General features: G+C 46.5%; 1 protein-coding gene across 4 annotated transcripts in view; it reads left to right on the plus strand.

The window, feature by feature from the left end:
* Positions 1 to 5,162: 5,162 nt before the first annotated feature.
* Med24 (mediator complex subunit 24) overlaps positions 5,163 to 16,360 on the plus strand; it is a 28,848-nt gene continuing 17,650 nt past the window's right edge. For 2 of the 4 annotated variants that reach the window (XM_028889449.2, XM_028889451.2), the window contains exons 1-3: positions 5,163 to 5,246; positions 5,618 to 5,820; positions 5,908 to 5,990. In XM_028889449.2, the coding sequence (XP_028745282.1) occupies positions 5,691 to 5,820; positions 5,908 to 5,990 (213 nt within the window). In that variant the 5' untranslated portion in view covers positions 5,163 to 5,246; positions 5,618 to 5,690. Of the gene's footprint in view, positions 5,315 to 5,617; positions 5,821 to 5,907; positions 5,991 to 16,360 lie in introns of all 4 variants that reach the window. The other 2 variants (XM_028889448.2, XM_028889450.2) reach the window with 1 other exon arrangement.

Here is a 16,360-nt window from a genome sequence, read left to right on the forward strand (position 1 = left end):
GGACATTCAAGTATAGAGTGGCAGAGTGGTTTTAGGGGCCTGAAGGGAAAGGTACTACAAAGGAGGTGGCAGCTGGCCTCCCTTCCCTGAGCTGGGGCTTTAGCCTGGCACCTCCCTTCTCCTCTCCGGGTGTCCTGAGTGTGGAGCGGGGAGAGACCCTTCAGGGCATTAGGAAAGAGCTCAGACTCCGCCCTTTCATCTGGTATGTAGAAAGGCTCACCTGTAATCCCAATTAAGGAAGCAAAACCCAGAGGACAAGGAGTCCAGGTTGGGTGTCTTAGTAAATTCCAACTCAGCCTGGGACACATAGCAAGGTTCTTTCTCAAAAACAACAAAACCCAGGCACTAGAGATACCGCTTTGTAGTTAAAAACACTGGCTGCTCTTTCAGAGGACCCAGGTTCAGTTCTCAGCACCCACATGGTGGCTTGCAACTGACTGTAACTCCAGTTCCATGGGCTCTGTCTCCCTCTTCTGGCCTCCATGTGCTCTGCACACATAAGGTACACAGACATACATATAAACATGACACTATACACATAAAATAAAAATAAATAAAGCCTTAAAAAAAAAAAAAAAAAGAAGCCGGGCGTTGGTGGCGCACGCCTTTAATCCCAGCACTCAGGAGGCAGAGCCAGGCGGATCTCTGTGAGTTCGAGGCCAGCCTGGGCTACCAAGTGAGCTCCAGGAAAGGCGCAAAGCTACACAGAGAAACCCTGTCTAGGAAAACCAAAAAAAAAAAAAAAAAAAAAAAAAAAAAAAAAAAACCCAAGCAAATTCTGCTTTTCACTTCTGGGTTAGCAGGACGATAGAGACAGAGTGTTGAGGACACAGGGACTATCTGGAAAGTATAATCACCTATAGGCTTCTTTGCATTATCTCTTCCCTACATAAATAGACAGTGGTTTCTTTTTGTTGTTGTTTTTCTGAGACAGTATGGGTGTTTTGGCAGCATGTGTGTGTTTGTGCATCACTTGTATGCAGTGCCCTAGGAAGCCAGAAGAGGATGTAGGATCCCCTGGAACTGGAGTTATAGACAGTTGTGAGCTGCCATGTGTGGTGGGAATTGAACCCGGGTCCTCCGGAAGAGCGGCCAGTGCTCCTGACTGCTGTGCCATCTCTCCAGCCTTCGAAAGCAGGGGTTGTAGTTTGGGAACTAGTTTGCACTTATGTATATGAGCCTGTAGGAAAGACTTTCTTTCCTCACATAGCTGGTGCTCGTGAAGGAGGAGGCAGGCAAGGCCTCCACTCTGAGAAGAAGGGAATCTGAAATTCTCTGGGCCTCATATGCTTCTAAATGATTTTACTGTTTCTGGGTTGGGGTCTGGGCCCTTGGTACTTTTTCTTTTGTTTTTTAATTTTTTAAAGGTTTATTTATTTATTTTATGTATACGAGTGCTCTGTCTGCATGTATGTTTGCACACCAGAAGAGGGTGTCCTGATCTCACTACAGATGGTTGTGAGCCACCCTGTGGTTGCTGGGAATTGAACTCAGGTCCTCTGGAAGAGCAGCCAGGGCTCTTAACCACTGAGCCATCTCTCCAGCCCTGGTCTTTTTCTTATCCATTTTTTTACTAATTTAGATAAGGAATGTCCACTCCCCCTTTGGTACAAAACCCTGTTCCTGGGCCTGGAGAGCTGGCTCAGAAGTTCAGAGCACTGGCTGTTCTTCCAGAGGACCCAGGTTCAATTCCCAGCACCCACATAGCAACTCACAAACGTCTGTAACTCCAGTTCCAGGGGCTCTGACACCCTCACACCAATGCACATGAAATAAAATAAAATTAAATAAAAAGTGTTCCTTTTTCAAGCCTTTAAAATTTTTTTTATAATATGTGCTTTAGCTGCATGCATGTATGTATGTATGTGCCTGCTGCCTACGGAAGTCAGAAGAGGGTTCATAGCCCCTGGAACAGGAGTTAAGGATGCTTGTGAGCCACTGTGTGGGTGCTGGGAAGTGAATCCAGGTTCTCTACAAGAGCAACAAGTCCAATCCTGTTTCTTGCAGCCTCTTACTCCAAGGCCAGGATGCTTTTCTCATTGGCTCTGGATGTTTCCATATCATTCAGCCTGTTGGCTTCCACATGCCCCTCTTCTCCATCTAGACCTCTTCCTCAGCCAGACCGGCCAATGTGGTGGAGATGTTAAGTGTGCTAGTACAAGCTTAGACTTCTAGCATTCAGGAAGCTGAAGCCAGAGGATGAGTTTGAAGCTAACCTGGCTACATTGTGAGTTTCAAGCTAGCCTGAGACATACAGTGTTTCAAAAAAAAAAAATTAAAACAGGAAGGTAAGGTGGCTCAGTCAGTAGAGTGCTCGTCATGTGAACATAAGGACCTGAGTTTGGATTCTCAGTACCCAGGTGGAGCAGCCCAGATCTATAATCCCAGGGCTGGGGAAGCAGTGGCGGTGGAAACAGACGGGTCCCTGGAGCTCACTGGCCAACCATCTAGCTAAGAGAATTGGGTGAGCTCCAGGTTCAGTGGCAGATGCTGTCTCAACGAAATTTGGGGGAGAACAGTTAGGGATCACACTGAAGTCAACCTTACACACACACACACACACACACCCCACAAATAACAAAGAAATGGTGAAGATCCTGGGGCTCAGAGCTAGAAGTGGGAGCCCAGCCTCTGAGGAGCAGTTTAAGACAATGGAATAAGTAAAGGGGAGGTGGGGTGAGGGGGAGGGAGCTTGAGGGGAGCTGGGGACATTTTCCATATACCCCATAAGGAACGCGTCATCTTTTCTCTCATTCTCGGGAGCATTATCCTGGAGTCTTCCCTGTGTGGTAGGTAATTCTGAGAGCTTAAGAGAGCTCCCAGGAGGAAGGAGGTGGGATAGGGAAAAAGTAGAGAAGTCGATGATGGCCCTTGCCTAGAGCTGAGGAAGTCCTTGTACATACAGTTGAGTCCTTGGGGAAGCCCTGCCAAGCCTAAAGAACGGGCTGCTGGTGAGGAGTAGGGGGCCAGGGAAGGCAGATGGCTCCATACCAAAAGCTGCCTCTCATCATTATGAAGTGTGGAGGAGGAACACCCTCCCTCTCCGAAATCTGCCAGGCTGCGCGCCAGAGGGAAGGATTTGAGCTCAGCTGAGTCTGTCTATCCTCAGGCCCAAGTGTCCCCGCCCCCTCCCATATGGGTTGGACCGAACACCCACTAATTCAATAAGGCCCACTCACGGAGTTGACAGCCTCTCTCCAAGAGGGGCCGTTTGGGCTATGAGGGGTAGGAAAAAGAACAGCGGTATCCAGAAACAGTTTATGGCGGTGGTAGGGGAGTGTCAGGCTGTGTGACAGAAAAGAGGAGGGGGTCACAATGGGTAAAGGGAGAGGGAAGACAGTTAGACGAGAGACTGGAGAGAAGAGGCCCACGGCAGCATTGGTCGAGCGCAGGTCTGTTTGGAGGGGGAGCCTGAAGGTTATGAATCGGGAGTCTGAGTTCTCCCTCCTTGCTGCTTTGGAAGCACTGGCCGCACGTTCCTGGCGGCTATTTTGTGTAAATGCTCTCCTCCTGTAGTAGCCCGTGGGAAGGCACAAGGAGCAGAATAAGAAGGGGGCGAGGAAGCTGGGGGGGGGGTGTAGAGAAGGAGGAAGACCATAGGCAGTACCAGTCTCAGAAGGATGTGACCTGGCCCTGCTCCAACCATCCTCTCCCCGTACATAGCATGTTCCAGGCATTCAGGCTCCTATCAGTCTCCGTCTGTCTGAATGTCTACAAGGCCATCTTTAGTGCCTTCATGGTCGGCTTTCTCAAGCTTTATCCCGATGGTCATTCAAAAGGTAGCTTGGGGTCGGGACTATAGTTCGGTGGTAGAGTGCTGGCAGAGCTGGCAGAGGGGGCACTAAAGAGAGTGGTTGGGGGACCAGGGAGGCTACATAGCAGGGGGGACCCTAGGATGACTGTGGCTTACAATAAGCTTTGGTTTTACTTAATCACTGGGCAAGCCTCAATCAAACATTTCACTATTAGGATAAAAATTTATACTGTATCAAGCTGATAATAGGAAAATAAATTAATGAATTTAAAAAAGAGAGAGAGAGTTGTTGGGGACTGTAAGTGGAATCCATCTCCTCAGGATCTGAGACTGGGAGCGAAGGAAAAGAGGGGTGTGGCAAAACACAGGCTGGGGGTCTCCAAGTGTGTTTTACAGGGTGGTCTCACCCACAGTACCACAGTACCTTTTGTTTCCCTAGGCCTTTTGGACAGTCTTTGTTTGTTTGTTTGTTTGTTTTTCGAGACAGAGTTTCTTTTTTCTTCCGTTTTTCGAGACAAGGTTTCTCTGTGTAGTTTTGGTGCCTGTCCTGGATCTCGCTCTGTAGACCAGGCTGGCCTCGAACTCACAGAGATCTGCCTGGCTCTGCCTCCCGAGTGCTGGGATTAAAGGCGTGCGCCACCACCGCCCGGCCTTTTAGACAGGTTTTGTGTCATACATTCATATTAACCTCTGTTTTCTGTTTCCTCCTCCTTCTCCCCTCTCCTCCCTGTCCCCCCTCCCCCAGACAGAGAGACAGAGTCTCTCTGTGTAGCCTTGGCTGTCTTGGAACTCTGTAGACCAGGTTGGCCTCAAACTCAAGAGATCTGCCTGCCTCTGCCTCCCGAATGCTGGGATTAAAGGTGTGCAACACCATGCCCAGATTCAGTTTTTGTTTTTCCTTACTTCCCTTCATATACAAACAGTATTCAGGATCAGGGAATTCTAGGAGCACTGTCAGATTTTGGGGTGAAATGGTGGTATGTGTGAAACTAGCCACACTTCACTGTCCCTTTTGGAATAGAACGTGAAATGAGAACTCTAGTGGCAACAGAGGCTTTGGACAACGAAAACCAAAAACCCAACAGAAGTCAGGTTAGAACACACTGCTGTACATAACACATAATACCCATGTTGTGCCTAGTTACTGGGGGATAACCAGGGTATCCAGGATGATTGAAGGTATAGATAGATGGCTACGACATTGAGAGACAGAGGGTTTCTTCCCCAGGTCCTGAGTCTCCTGGTACCAACGTAACTCAGCTCTTTGGATAATCTCAGAGAAAAACCAGCAGAACCAATTAGATTAATCCTTTTGCTTGCTTGGCGGCATAGCGAAGTCTTAAGGAACTACAATTCCCAGAAGGTACTGAGGCAGGACTTGCCTCTTGCTACTTCTCTATTGGTCGGTGTCTGTTACCGCGGACCAATAGTAAATGAGTTCCTTAATAGGTGCCAAGATGGCGCTGCCTACGACGTAGAACTCTGTTTTCCGGTAGGCTTAAATTTGGGGAGATGGTGAATGCAAGAAAAGGGAGAATTACAACTTCAGGGCTGAGGAAGGTAGAGGAAATGGGGGAATGGGTAGATCTGGGTTTGAGGTGGTCGTGGTGAGGAACACGGCTAGAGCGAAGGGCTTAATCAGGCAGCCGGAGAGGGCTTAACCTCTTCCTGCTCACTTGAGGGCTTTGCCCTGGCCCCTTGGACACACCCGGTCCCAGATCAAGGGAAGACTGTTCAGGAGGGGAGAGGGTGGCAGAATCTCTCCTTTGTTTGCCTCCATTTCTACTCTGTCTAGTTTTTCTGTCTTGCTTAAGCCTTCCCGAATTTCCCTTCTGTTTATCTCTCCCTTGTTGTTTGCCTCAGAAGCCCATCTCTCCTCTGGCTCCATTTTAAAACTCCCACCTCGTCTCCCGTCTCGCCTCCTTGGAGTGAAATCATGAAGGTGGTGAACCTGAGGCAAGCCATCTTGCAGGCCTGGAAGGAGCGTTGGAGTGACTACCAGTGGGCCATCAACATGAAGAAATTCTTTCCTAGAGGAGCCACCTGGGACATTCTCAACCTAGCAGGTCTCCAGTAACAGGAAGAAGGACGGATGGGAGGGGAGGACCCAGGAAAGTTGTCACCACTCAGCCTTTTTTAAATTTCCCTTGCAGAAGCACTCCTGGAGCAGGCCATGATTGGACCTTCCCCTAATCCTCTCATCCTGTCCTACCTGAAGTACGCCATTAGTTCCCAGGTAAACATTCCCATCTCCTGGCTTTTGGAGGTAAAACACTTGGAGAACAGTTTTAGTTTAGGCTTATTTTCTTTCTTTCTTTCTTTTTTTAACTTTATTTTATGTGCATTGGTGTGAAGGTGTCAGATCCCCTGGGAACTGGAGTTACAGACAACTGTGAGCTGCCATGTGGGTGCTGGGAATTGAACCCAGGTCCTCTGGAAGAGCAGTCAAGTGCTCTTAACCACTGAGCCATCTCTCCAGCCCTGGCTTATTTTCTTAATAAAGCTAACATTTTTTGTTGTTGTTGTTGTTGTTGTTTTTCGAGACAGGGTTTCTCCGTGTAGTTTTGGTGCCTGTCCTGGAACTCACTCTATAGACCAGGCTGGCCTCGAACTCACAGAGATCCTCCTGGCTCTGCCTCCCGAGTGCTGGGATTAAAGGCGTGTGCCACCACTGCCCGGCAACACTTCGTTTTTGTGATGAACATTACATTCATTTGCTCTCTCCATATACATTTACAATTAAAACTCTTAAAATTTATATAATTATGGGGCGACGTGCATGCTGCAGAATGCATGTGAAGGTAAGACAGTTGTGTGGAGTCAGTTCTGTTCTTCCCACACCTTCATATAGATTCTCTCGGGATGTGAACTCACGTTAGCAGGATTGCATGCCAGGCACCTTTACCTGCTGAGCTTCTTGCCAGCCCCTTGTTTCTGGTTTTGAGACCATGTCTTATGTAGCCCAGGATGGACTTAAATTCCTAGGACCTGGACATGGTAGGCAAGTACTCCATGCTATAGCAAGTAGCTATAGCCCTACCCTAGTATTTCAGACAGTGGTAGGCCCTGGGAATTGGTCCTAGAAGGTGATGCAGACTGTCACTAATGGTTGATTGGATGGTTTATGAGCCGGTTAGGACAGAATATGGAAACAATGGAAGGAGGACATGGACGTGATACCCAGTCCAGTCTGAGCAACTAGGGGAGGTTTCCTAGAGGAAGTGATTTTTAGAAACAGATTTATTCATTTTATTACTTAATGTGCATGGGTGTTTTGCCCACATGTATGTCTGTGTAACCATGTTCAGGCAGTGCCTGTGGAAGCCAGAAATGGACATTGGGACTCCTGGAACTGGAGTTACAGACAGTTGTGAGCTGCCATGTGGATGCTGGGAATCAAACCCAGGTCCTCTGGAAAAGCAGTCAAGTGCTCTTAACCCCTGAGCCATCTCTCCAGCCTCTAGGAAGTGATGTTTAAACAGAGGTCTCAGTGTTGAGTTGGTGTTAGCCACACAGATTAATGAGAGTGAAAAGTAGAGAGGAAAGGTATATACAGGCTGGGAGGGAGAAATCACAGGAAATTCATTGCTGAAAGTAAGGGCTGGAAATGTAGTCCATTGGTAAAGCATTTGCCTAGCGTGTACAAGGCCCTGGGTTTGATCCTGGGGCCACAAAAGAACGGAAGTTAATGTGGCATTGCTGCAGCAGAGCTGGACTCTGCACAGAGGTTCTATTTATGTGCACTGTACACATACTGATATCATGGGGATTAAAACAGAAATGTAAGGCACACTTGTCCAGAGGCAGGGATCTGGCTAAGTTAGGTGAGTGCTTGCCCAGCATGGACAAGGTCCTGGGGTTTTTGTTCTTTGAGACAGGGTCTCTCCATATAGCCCTGCCTGGCCTCGCACTCACCATGTAAACTAGCTGACCTTGAATGCATAGAAAATCTGACGGCCTCTTCCTCAAGTTCTGAGATTAAAGGTGTGACCCAAAGTCCTGGTACAATGTGCCTGTAATCCCAGCACTTTATAGGTAGAGGGAAGAAGGTCAGAAGTTGAAGATTATCTGTGGATACATAATGAGTTTGAGGTCAGCCTCAGAGAGAGAGGTATAAATTTTAAAATAACAGTAAAAAGCCAGACTTACCTTTAATCCCAGCACACAGGAGGCAGAGACAAGTGAATCTCTGTGAGTCTGAGGCCAGCCTGCTCTACATAGTAAGTTCCAGGACAGCCAGGGCTCTATAGAGAAACTCTGTCTCAAAAAAAACAAAACAAAACAACAAACAAACAACCCCCCCAAAAAAAAAACGAAAAACAGCAACAACAAACAAACAAAAAACCTCAAAGGAAAAAAAAAATGAAAAAGTAGTAACTGTGAAAATAACTATTTCCCAAACAAAAACTAATTAGTGAGGAAATCGGCATCATTTTAGTTTTGCAAATCTATTTAACATCTTACTTAAGACTGCTAAATTCTCTCACGTGCTTCTGCAATCTTTGCCATTAGTTTGTCTTTCCTGACATATAACAAAAATCTGACTTCATATAGCAAACATTTGATTTGAAAAGGAATATTTTGTGTGTGTGTGTGTGTGTGTGTGTGTGTGTGTGTGTGTGTGTGTGTGTGTGTGGTTGTGGAGATAGGGTTTCTCTATTTTGCCCTGCTTGTCCAGGAACTCACTGTGTAGACCAGGCTGGCCTCAAACTCAGCAATCTGCCTGCCTCTGCCTCCTGAGTGCTGGGATTAAAGGTGTGTACCGCCAATGCCCAGCAAGGAAGAAATATTTTAAAAATAAATGTAACTTGTATTTACTAGTATTATTTGTGTATAGATGTGTGAGTGTGGGCATGCACACCATCACATTGATGTAGCAGTCAGAAGGCAACCTTCAGGAGTTCACTTTTTTTCCTTCTGTCATGAATTTTGGGGATGGAACTCAGGTTGGGTCATCAGGCATGTACCACAAGCACACACACACACACCAAACCATTCTACCAGCATGGGAGAGAAATTTTAGTAAGCTTTTTAGATTGTTGGATGTTGATGTTCTTTTTTACTTTTCTTTTTTTTTGGAGCTGAGGACGGAACCCAGGGCCTTGCGCTCTACCACTGAGCTAAATCCCCAATCCCACTTTTCTTTTTTTCAAGACAAGGTCTCTCCATGAAGCTCTGGCTGTCCTGAAACTTACTCTGTAGACCAGGTTGGCCTCAAATTAGAGTTCCACCTGCCTCTGCTTTCTAAGTGCCGGGATTAAAGGCATGCATCATTATGCCTGGATTTATTCTTTGTTACTATACCTAACTTTAGCAGGTAATATGAGCCCATCATTGATGACTTTGTACAGAGTTGCATGCAAATCCTATGGTCTCTCTTACATTTTTCTTCCTTGTGCTGGGGACCAAGCCCAGGAACTTACATGTACTAGGTGAGTGCTCTACCACCTGGATATACCCCCAATGGCCCTTTTGTACCTTGAACTGACCTTTTCCAATGCATAATTGTTTGTTTTGAGACAGTCTCCCCATGTAGTCCAGATTGGCCTCAGATTCCCAATCCTCTTGCCTCAGCCATCCAAGTGCTAGATTACAGGTGTCTACTGCAGCTATGGAGCATCGTGCATGATTTTTGCAACATCATGAAACTGTGTAACTGAGTTATACAGATAATCTAGTTGTTGCCACATTTAACTATATTATATCATTACACATCATCAAATCTCTGGGACACTCTACTCCTCAGCTGTGAGAAAATGTGAGTGAAATTATACCTTAGTATTATTTTTTAAAAATTCTTTTGCATTAATTGTGTGTGTGTGTGTGTGTGTGTGTGTGTGTGTGTGTGTGTGTGTGTATGTGTATGTGCATGTGCGCGCGCGTCAGAGGACAGCTTTTGGGAATTGATTATCTCCTTCAGCCATGTGGGTTCTGGGTATTAAACCCAGGTTATTAGACTTGGCAGCAGGTATACCTTTACCTGCTGGGTCATCTTCTGGGCCTTATTTTAACCAAAGCTGGGGCTTTCAGTCCCTCTAAAAAGGTATGGGGACCCTAAGTGTTGCTTGAATCATACCTTAAGATCTGTTACCTAGGACTTCAAGGAGAGTGGTGTATTTAAAATTTTGGGTTTTTGTTTGTTTGTTATTTGTTTGAGACAGGATCTCACTCTTAAGTTCAGCCTGGCATTATACTCGTGGCAATCCTTCTGGCTCAGCCTCCCAAATTTGAGGATCACAGGTGTAAGTCACTGTGACAACTGGTTTAGGAAAGTGGCTAGAGAAGCAGAGATCAGATAAAAAGGAACCCGTGATAATATGGGGTGATGGACTTTATCCCACAGTGGCTGGTCATCACTTAGGGAGTTTTAGGAGGAGAAACAGTGTGATAAGATTTGTATTGGCAAAGAGAGTGCCCAGTGGGTAAACCTAAGTAAATGCTGGGTGAGCATGGCAGCCTGCCTGTCATTCCAATGCTTGGAGGGCAGAAATGGGACGTCCTGAGCTAATAATAGGCCAGCTAGTGGAGCCTTATCTGTGAGTTACGGTTCAGTTGAAAGACCCTGCATCAAGGAATAAGGTGGTAATCTGTCACCAGACCTCAACCTCAGGCCTTCACATGCATGTGCACATGCATGCATGGATACCAGCACACATAGGAACACACATATGCATATACACACACCATACACACATAAGGGAAACAATTTTGTATGTGTGTAAATGTGTAAAATTAAGATAAAATATACAGATTCTGTGTATGTGTCTTAGGGTAGGCTCTGGGGATAGAACCCAGGGCCATGTGCACTTAAAAAAGCAGTCTACCATCAAGCCTCACCTCCAGCCCTAAAAAGCCCAACTATTCAAGTGTTATTTATCTATCTATCTATCTATCTATCTATCTATCTATCTATCTATCTATCTATCAGCAATTCTGTGTATTCATGTCACCAATGTCCAAAACAGCAGACAGGCAAGACATTTCCATCCTTCTGGAAACTTCCCCTGCACTTTATGTTCTGTCTCCTTCCTTTCCCACAGCTACCAAGTAACTTCTGTCAACAAATGGTACCAGTATTTGGATTCCATGGAAATGTAACCCTATGGTATGTGATGGTGTTAGGAACGCTGAATGGGAGCAGGGTTCCTCAGCTGGGGATGCCATTGTTGACAGGTGTCTTTCCCTGGCAGTCTGACTGTCTGCTGTCCTGTTAGCAGGTGGTACTTACTGTAGTTTCCCATCCCGCTCTTTTAAACTGTGTGTAATGCTTCCTGTTTACTATAGTTTAAGTTGTTATCGTTTGTTTCCACCACAGTAATCATGGGATCATGGGACATCCTTCTACACCTTTACCTGCATATCTGGGAAACTATCTCTAGGTTTTCTCTAGGATACTTGAAAATGTAATTTCTGGCTGGATAGTGGTGGCACACGCTTTTAATCCCAATGCTCGGGAAGGAAGAGACAGGGGAATCTGAGTTTGAGGCCAGCCTGGTCTACAAGGTGAGTCCTAGGACAGCCAGGGCTATTACACAGAGACCCTGTTTCAAAAAACCACAAACAAAAAAAGTCTGTATCACTTTACACTCCCATAGTGTGTGTTTGTTGTTCAGTGCTGGGAGTTGAATCCTGACCCTGCAGATGTTAAGCAAGCACTCACCAGTGAGCCCTCCCCAGCCCTCCCCAGTGCTTTAGTGTTTGCTCAGCCCTTTGCCAGTGCTGCGGACAGTCTTTCACTTGTGGTCTTTCAAGACGTAGTTTTCACTGTGTAGTCTTGGCTGTTAAGGAACTCTGGGATTAAAGGGTGAGCAACCATGGCCAAGCCTCAGGGGTTTTTTAATTTGTGTGTGTGTGTGTGTGTGTGTGTGTGTGTGTGTGTGTGTGTGAGAGAGAGAGAGAGAGAGAGAGAGAGAGAGAGAGAGAGAGAGAAAGTATATTTGACCAATATGTGCGTGCCAGAAGAGGGCATCGGATCCTGTGAAGCTGGGGTTATGAGCTGTCATATGGATAATGGGGATCAAACCTAGATCATCTGGAGGAGCAGCTAGGACTCTTGACTGATGAGCCATCTCTCCAGGAATAATCATATACATTAATTTTTTTCTTTTGTTTTGATTTTGGAGACAGGGTTTCTCTTTGTAACAGCTCTAGAATTCCTGGAACTCTATAGACCAAGCTAGCCTCGAACTCACAGAGATCCATCTGTTTCTGCCTCCCAAGTGCTGGGATTAAAGGCATGCACCATCACAGCCCAGCACATTAAAATTTTTTTAACATTTGTTTTGTTTTTATTTTTGGCAGGGGGTGTGCAGTCTCACTATGTGGTAACCCAGGCTACCTGGAACTCTCCGAGATCCTCTTGCCTCATTCTCCCCAGTACTGGTATTATAGGTATGGGCTACCACACCTGACCTCTGCACTGTTTACTTATTATTTATTTTTGTTGTTTATTTGTTTTTATTTTTTGGGACACTCTCACAGAGCTGGGCCTGGTCTCAAACTCCCTGTGTAGCTGAGCCTGCTTCAGCCTCCCAAGGCCTGGGATTAAAGCATGCACCACCACACCCAGCTCATTTCTGCCACACTTGACTTTATTTTTTGTATTTCTTTTTATAATTCATTTGGCTTATTTATTTTCTCAAGTAGACGAGCAGTTGTCCTAATCACCTTTATTGATAGGCCGTCCTTTGTCATGGCTTCGCTTACAGACAAGGCCTGATACGTTTGTCCTTTTGGGCACACGTGCTTTGCTGTTTTATTGTTTGGGGATCAAATCCCGGGCCTTGTCAGCAAAGTGCCTGTCCCTGACCCACAGCCCAGCCCTAGCACCACCTACTGTTTTGATTACCGTGGCTTGTTCTGTTGTCTTTTGGTTGTTTGTTTGTTTGGTTTTGGTTTTTGTTTTGTTTTGGAGACAGGGTTTCTCTGTGTAGTCCTGGCTGTCCTAGAACTCACTCTGTAGACTAGGCTGGCCTTGAACTCACAGAGATCTGCCTGCCTCTGCCTCCCAAGTGCTGGGATTAATTCATTGTGTGCCACCACTGCCCGACGTTTTGTTTTGTTATTGTTTTCTTTTTCCCTCTTCTTTTTTTTTAGATGGGTTGAATGTGGCCCAGGCTGTGACCTTACTGTGTTGCCCCTCACCTAAGTGCTGAGATTTCAGTCCTGAGCCCCTTTGCTCAGCTTTGTGAGCTGGGGATTGAACCCAGGTCTTTATGCTCATTAGGTCAGCCCTGTGCCCCCCAAGCTACAGCCCAGCCCTAGGATTTTCATTTTTAAAAAATTCATGACTTGAGACTGGAGAGTGGCTCGTCAGTTATAAGAGTGCTTACAGCTCTTCCAAAGGACCCAAGTTTGGTTCCCAGCACCCTCGTCTGGTGGCTCACAACTTCCTCTAACTCCAGCTCTAAGGGATCCAGTACACGCGTGCGCGCACATGCACACAAACACACACACATCATTAAAAAAAGTTCCTGGCTGTTTTCAGGCATGTCAACTTACAGACAAAGTTTAGATTCAAATGTATGTATTAATCTTAGAAGACCACTCTGGTTGCAGCTTGAAGGCCAAGTGGAAGGGAATCAAGGCAGAAAGGGAGGCCAATTCTTCCGATTGTGTCCGTCTGTTCTTGTAAAGGACTAGACAGTAAGCACTTCAGTTTTGCAAGCCTCTTTGTGCTCTGATGCCACTGTTCTGTTTCTACAGCTTTGTTCTGTTTCTATAGCTTGAAAGCAGAGAGAGGCAGTATCTAAATGAGAGGCAGATTTGGTTCTTAAGATGTAGTTTCCCAGTCCCTGACTTAGGTGAGAGGTGATACCAACATGAACTCAAGAAATGGCAGCAGACTCAGGATGAGTTCAAGAACACTTCTCAACCTGTGGGTCGTGACCCCTCGGGGGTGGAAAGACCCTTTCTCGGGGGTTGACTATCAGATATCTTGTATATCAGATATTTACATTATAATTCATAACAGTATCAAAATTACAGTTATGAAGTAATAATGAAATAATTTTATGGTTGGGGTTTACCACAACACGAGGAACTAACTGTATTTTGGGGTTGTAGCATCAGGAAGGTTGGGAACTACTGGTCATAGTGAGAGGGTTTGCTGAGGAACTGGATGAGGGGAGAGAGGGACGAGGTCAACGATGAGGCCTGGATTTCTGCAATGGACGCTCGAGAGCTGATAGCATCGTGAGGAGAAAGAACCAGGGTGGTGTGTCATTAGGGTTGGGGCGGAAGTGAGGGCAGCAGATAGCCATCTGCAGCCTTGTTACGTGCATGGTGCCAGTGGGGACTGTCCGAGGAGATAGGAGAAGGTCGCATTGATGCATAGAACTCAGGAGTGTAGGTGTGAGCTGTTGGTTTAGGAATGGGTAGTCAATTCTTTTGTGACAGAATTCTGGAGACAAGCCACCTAAGGAAAGAAGGGTTGGTTTGGGCTGTGACTGGCCAGCTTTGTCATCTCTAGGCAGTGATGAGGCTGCAGAGCATGCTGGAAGGATGCACAGCAATAAAGTTACTCCCATCCTAGAGCTAGGAGGCAAAGCAAAGCAGAGGAGGGGCTGGGGACAAGATACAGCCTCTCAAAAACGTGCCTCTCTTCCTCCAGCGAGGCCCCACCTCGGGAAGTTTCCACACCCTTCCAGTAGTGCGATCGGTTTGTGAATCCATGTATCGATTAATCCAGTCAGCTCTCAGGGTTATATCCACTAGCTGGAAGCTAGCCCTTCAGCACATTCGTCTGTGGGGACACATCCTAACAAGTCGTCAGCCTCAGATGGTGATGGAGGATGCGCATGGATAGCATGGCTCGGGGAACGTGGGTGAGAGAAGTGGTCCATGGCAAGTTCCTGAGAACCTAATCATAAGGAACAATCTGAAGAGAGTAGAGAAGAAACCACCAAGAGCATTTAAGGTGATAAGAAAAGGAAAGGGTGAAAGTCGAGCATGTGTTTGATGGCGTCACCTGCTGCCAGGAAGCTGGTTCCATCCAAAGTGAGAGCCCATGGGTTTAACAGCAAGAGTCCGTTGATGGCGGTGATGAAAAGATTCATGCAGGGGTCAGGACAGAAGTGATGACAGTGTGAAGAGGGAGCGGAGGGTGCAGAGGGAGAGACCGTGAGAGGAGCGAACTCCGCGTCTGGAGAGAACAGAGAGGGTGGTTAAATGGAAATGTGGGGTCTGTGGGAAGCTCCTTCTAAAATAGAAGGCTCTTAAGATGTGTAATAAACACTGACGAGAAAGGCAAGAAGCAGAAGGGCTGAAGAGAATGTATATGAAAGACTTTTGTGGCCTGTTGAGTGCTATGCAAAATCAGTAATTTATTCTTCCTTCGGAGTTAAGAGGCTCTGGTCCGGTGCTGAGCCTGGAGAGGGCCCTTAGGAGTGGTTGGGGGTGTTGAGTCTGAAGACGAGCAAGAGGATTAGAGAGCTGCAAGGTCAGCCTGGGCTAGCCACGTGTGTGGCCGCTATGCCAGCCTCTAGCCTCGAGGTCTTGTGTCAGCTCCCAGCGTCTAGTTGGTAGAATTGTGAAGACTGGAACGGACTTAAGTCCTGCTGGGAGAAACAGGTCACCGTGTGGTAAGTGCTTTTAGGTGTGTCTGGAGCAGCACTTAACTGATAAACTTAGAAGAAATGTACAGACTCCACCATCTGGAGGCCGTGAATTCATTGTGACTAACAGCCTTCTAAGAGCATGCATGACATAGTTGGGGGGTTTCCCTGCTGGGTGTGGGGTCCAGGGGTTTTGGTTTTTGTTTTTTAAGTTGAAACACCTAGCTCCCCCTACAGGTTGGCATCCAGCAAGATTCAGTTCTCCAAGCTCTCGCTATGGGGACATCGGTTATAAATAAACAAACACTAGCCTGGAACGGCATGGTCATTCTGCCCAGGCAGGTTCCCAACTTTCTGATCACCGTCAGACACTCGCTTTGGCTTCACAGTATGTCCTGCTGCTGACGGCTTCTGCATGCTTATTGACTGTATTTAAGCCCTGTTTGTATTTTTCTTCTGTTCATCTACAAGTTCTGGTTTAAAATGTCTGACCCAGGGGCTGGAGAGATGGCTTAGTGGTTAAGAGCACAGACTGCTCTTCCAGAGGACCCTGGTTCAATTCCCAGCACCCACATGGCAGCTCACAACTGTCTAACTCCAGTTCCTGAGACCCAACACCCATGGCAAAACACCAATGTACATGAAATAAAAATAAATAAATGTAGCCGGGCGGTGGTGGCGCACGCCTTTAATCCCAGCACTCGGGAGGCAGAGCCAGGCGGATCTCTGTGAGTTCGAGGCCAGCCTGGGCTACCAAGTGAGTCCCAGGAAAGGCGCAAAACTACACAGAGAATCCCTATCTCGAAAAACCATAAACAAACAAACAAATAAATAAATAAATAGATAAATAGATAAATAAATAAATAAATAAATTTAAAATGTCTGTCCAGGTAAGTAATGGAGACATCGTATCTTACCCACACTCTGCAAGCACATGGTTATTGTTATTTGCCCTGCTGAGGATTGAACTCAGGGCCGAATGCATGCTAGTCTAGCATTCAACCACTGAGCTACATATACCTCAACTTACTGAGCTCAGAGTTTAAATTCA

The sequence above is a fragment of the Peromyscus leucopus genome, chromosome 8b (assembly GCF_004664715.2).
Source record: "Peromyscus leucopus breed LL Stock chromosome 8b, UCI_PerLeu_2.1, whole genome shotgun sequence".
Taxonomy (NCBI): Eukaryota; Metazoa; Chordata; class Mammalia; order Rodentia; family Cricetidae; genus Peromyscus; species Peromyscus leucopus.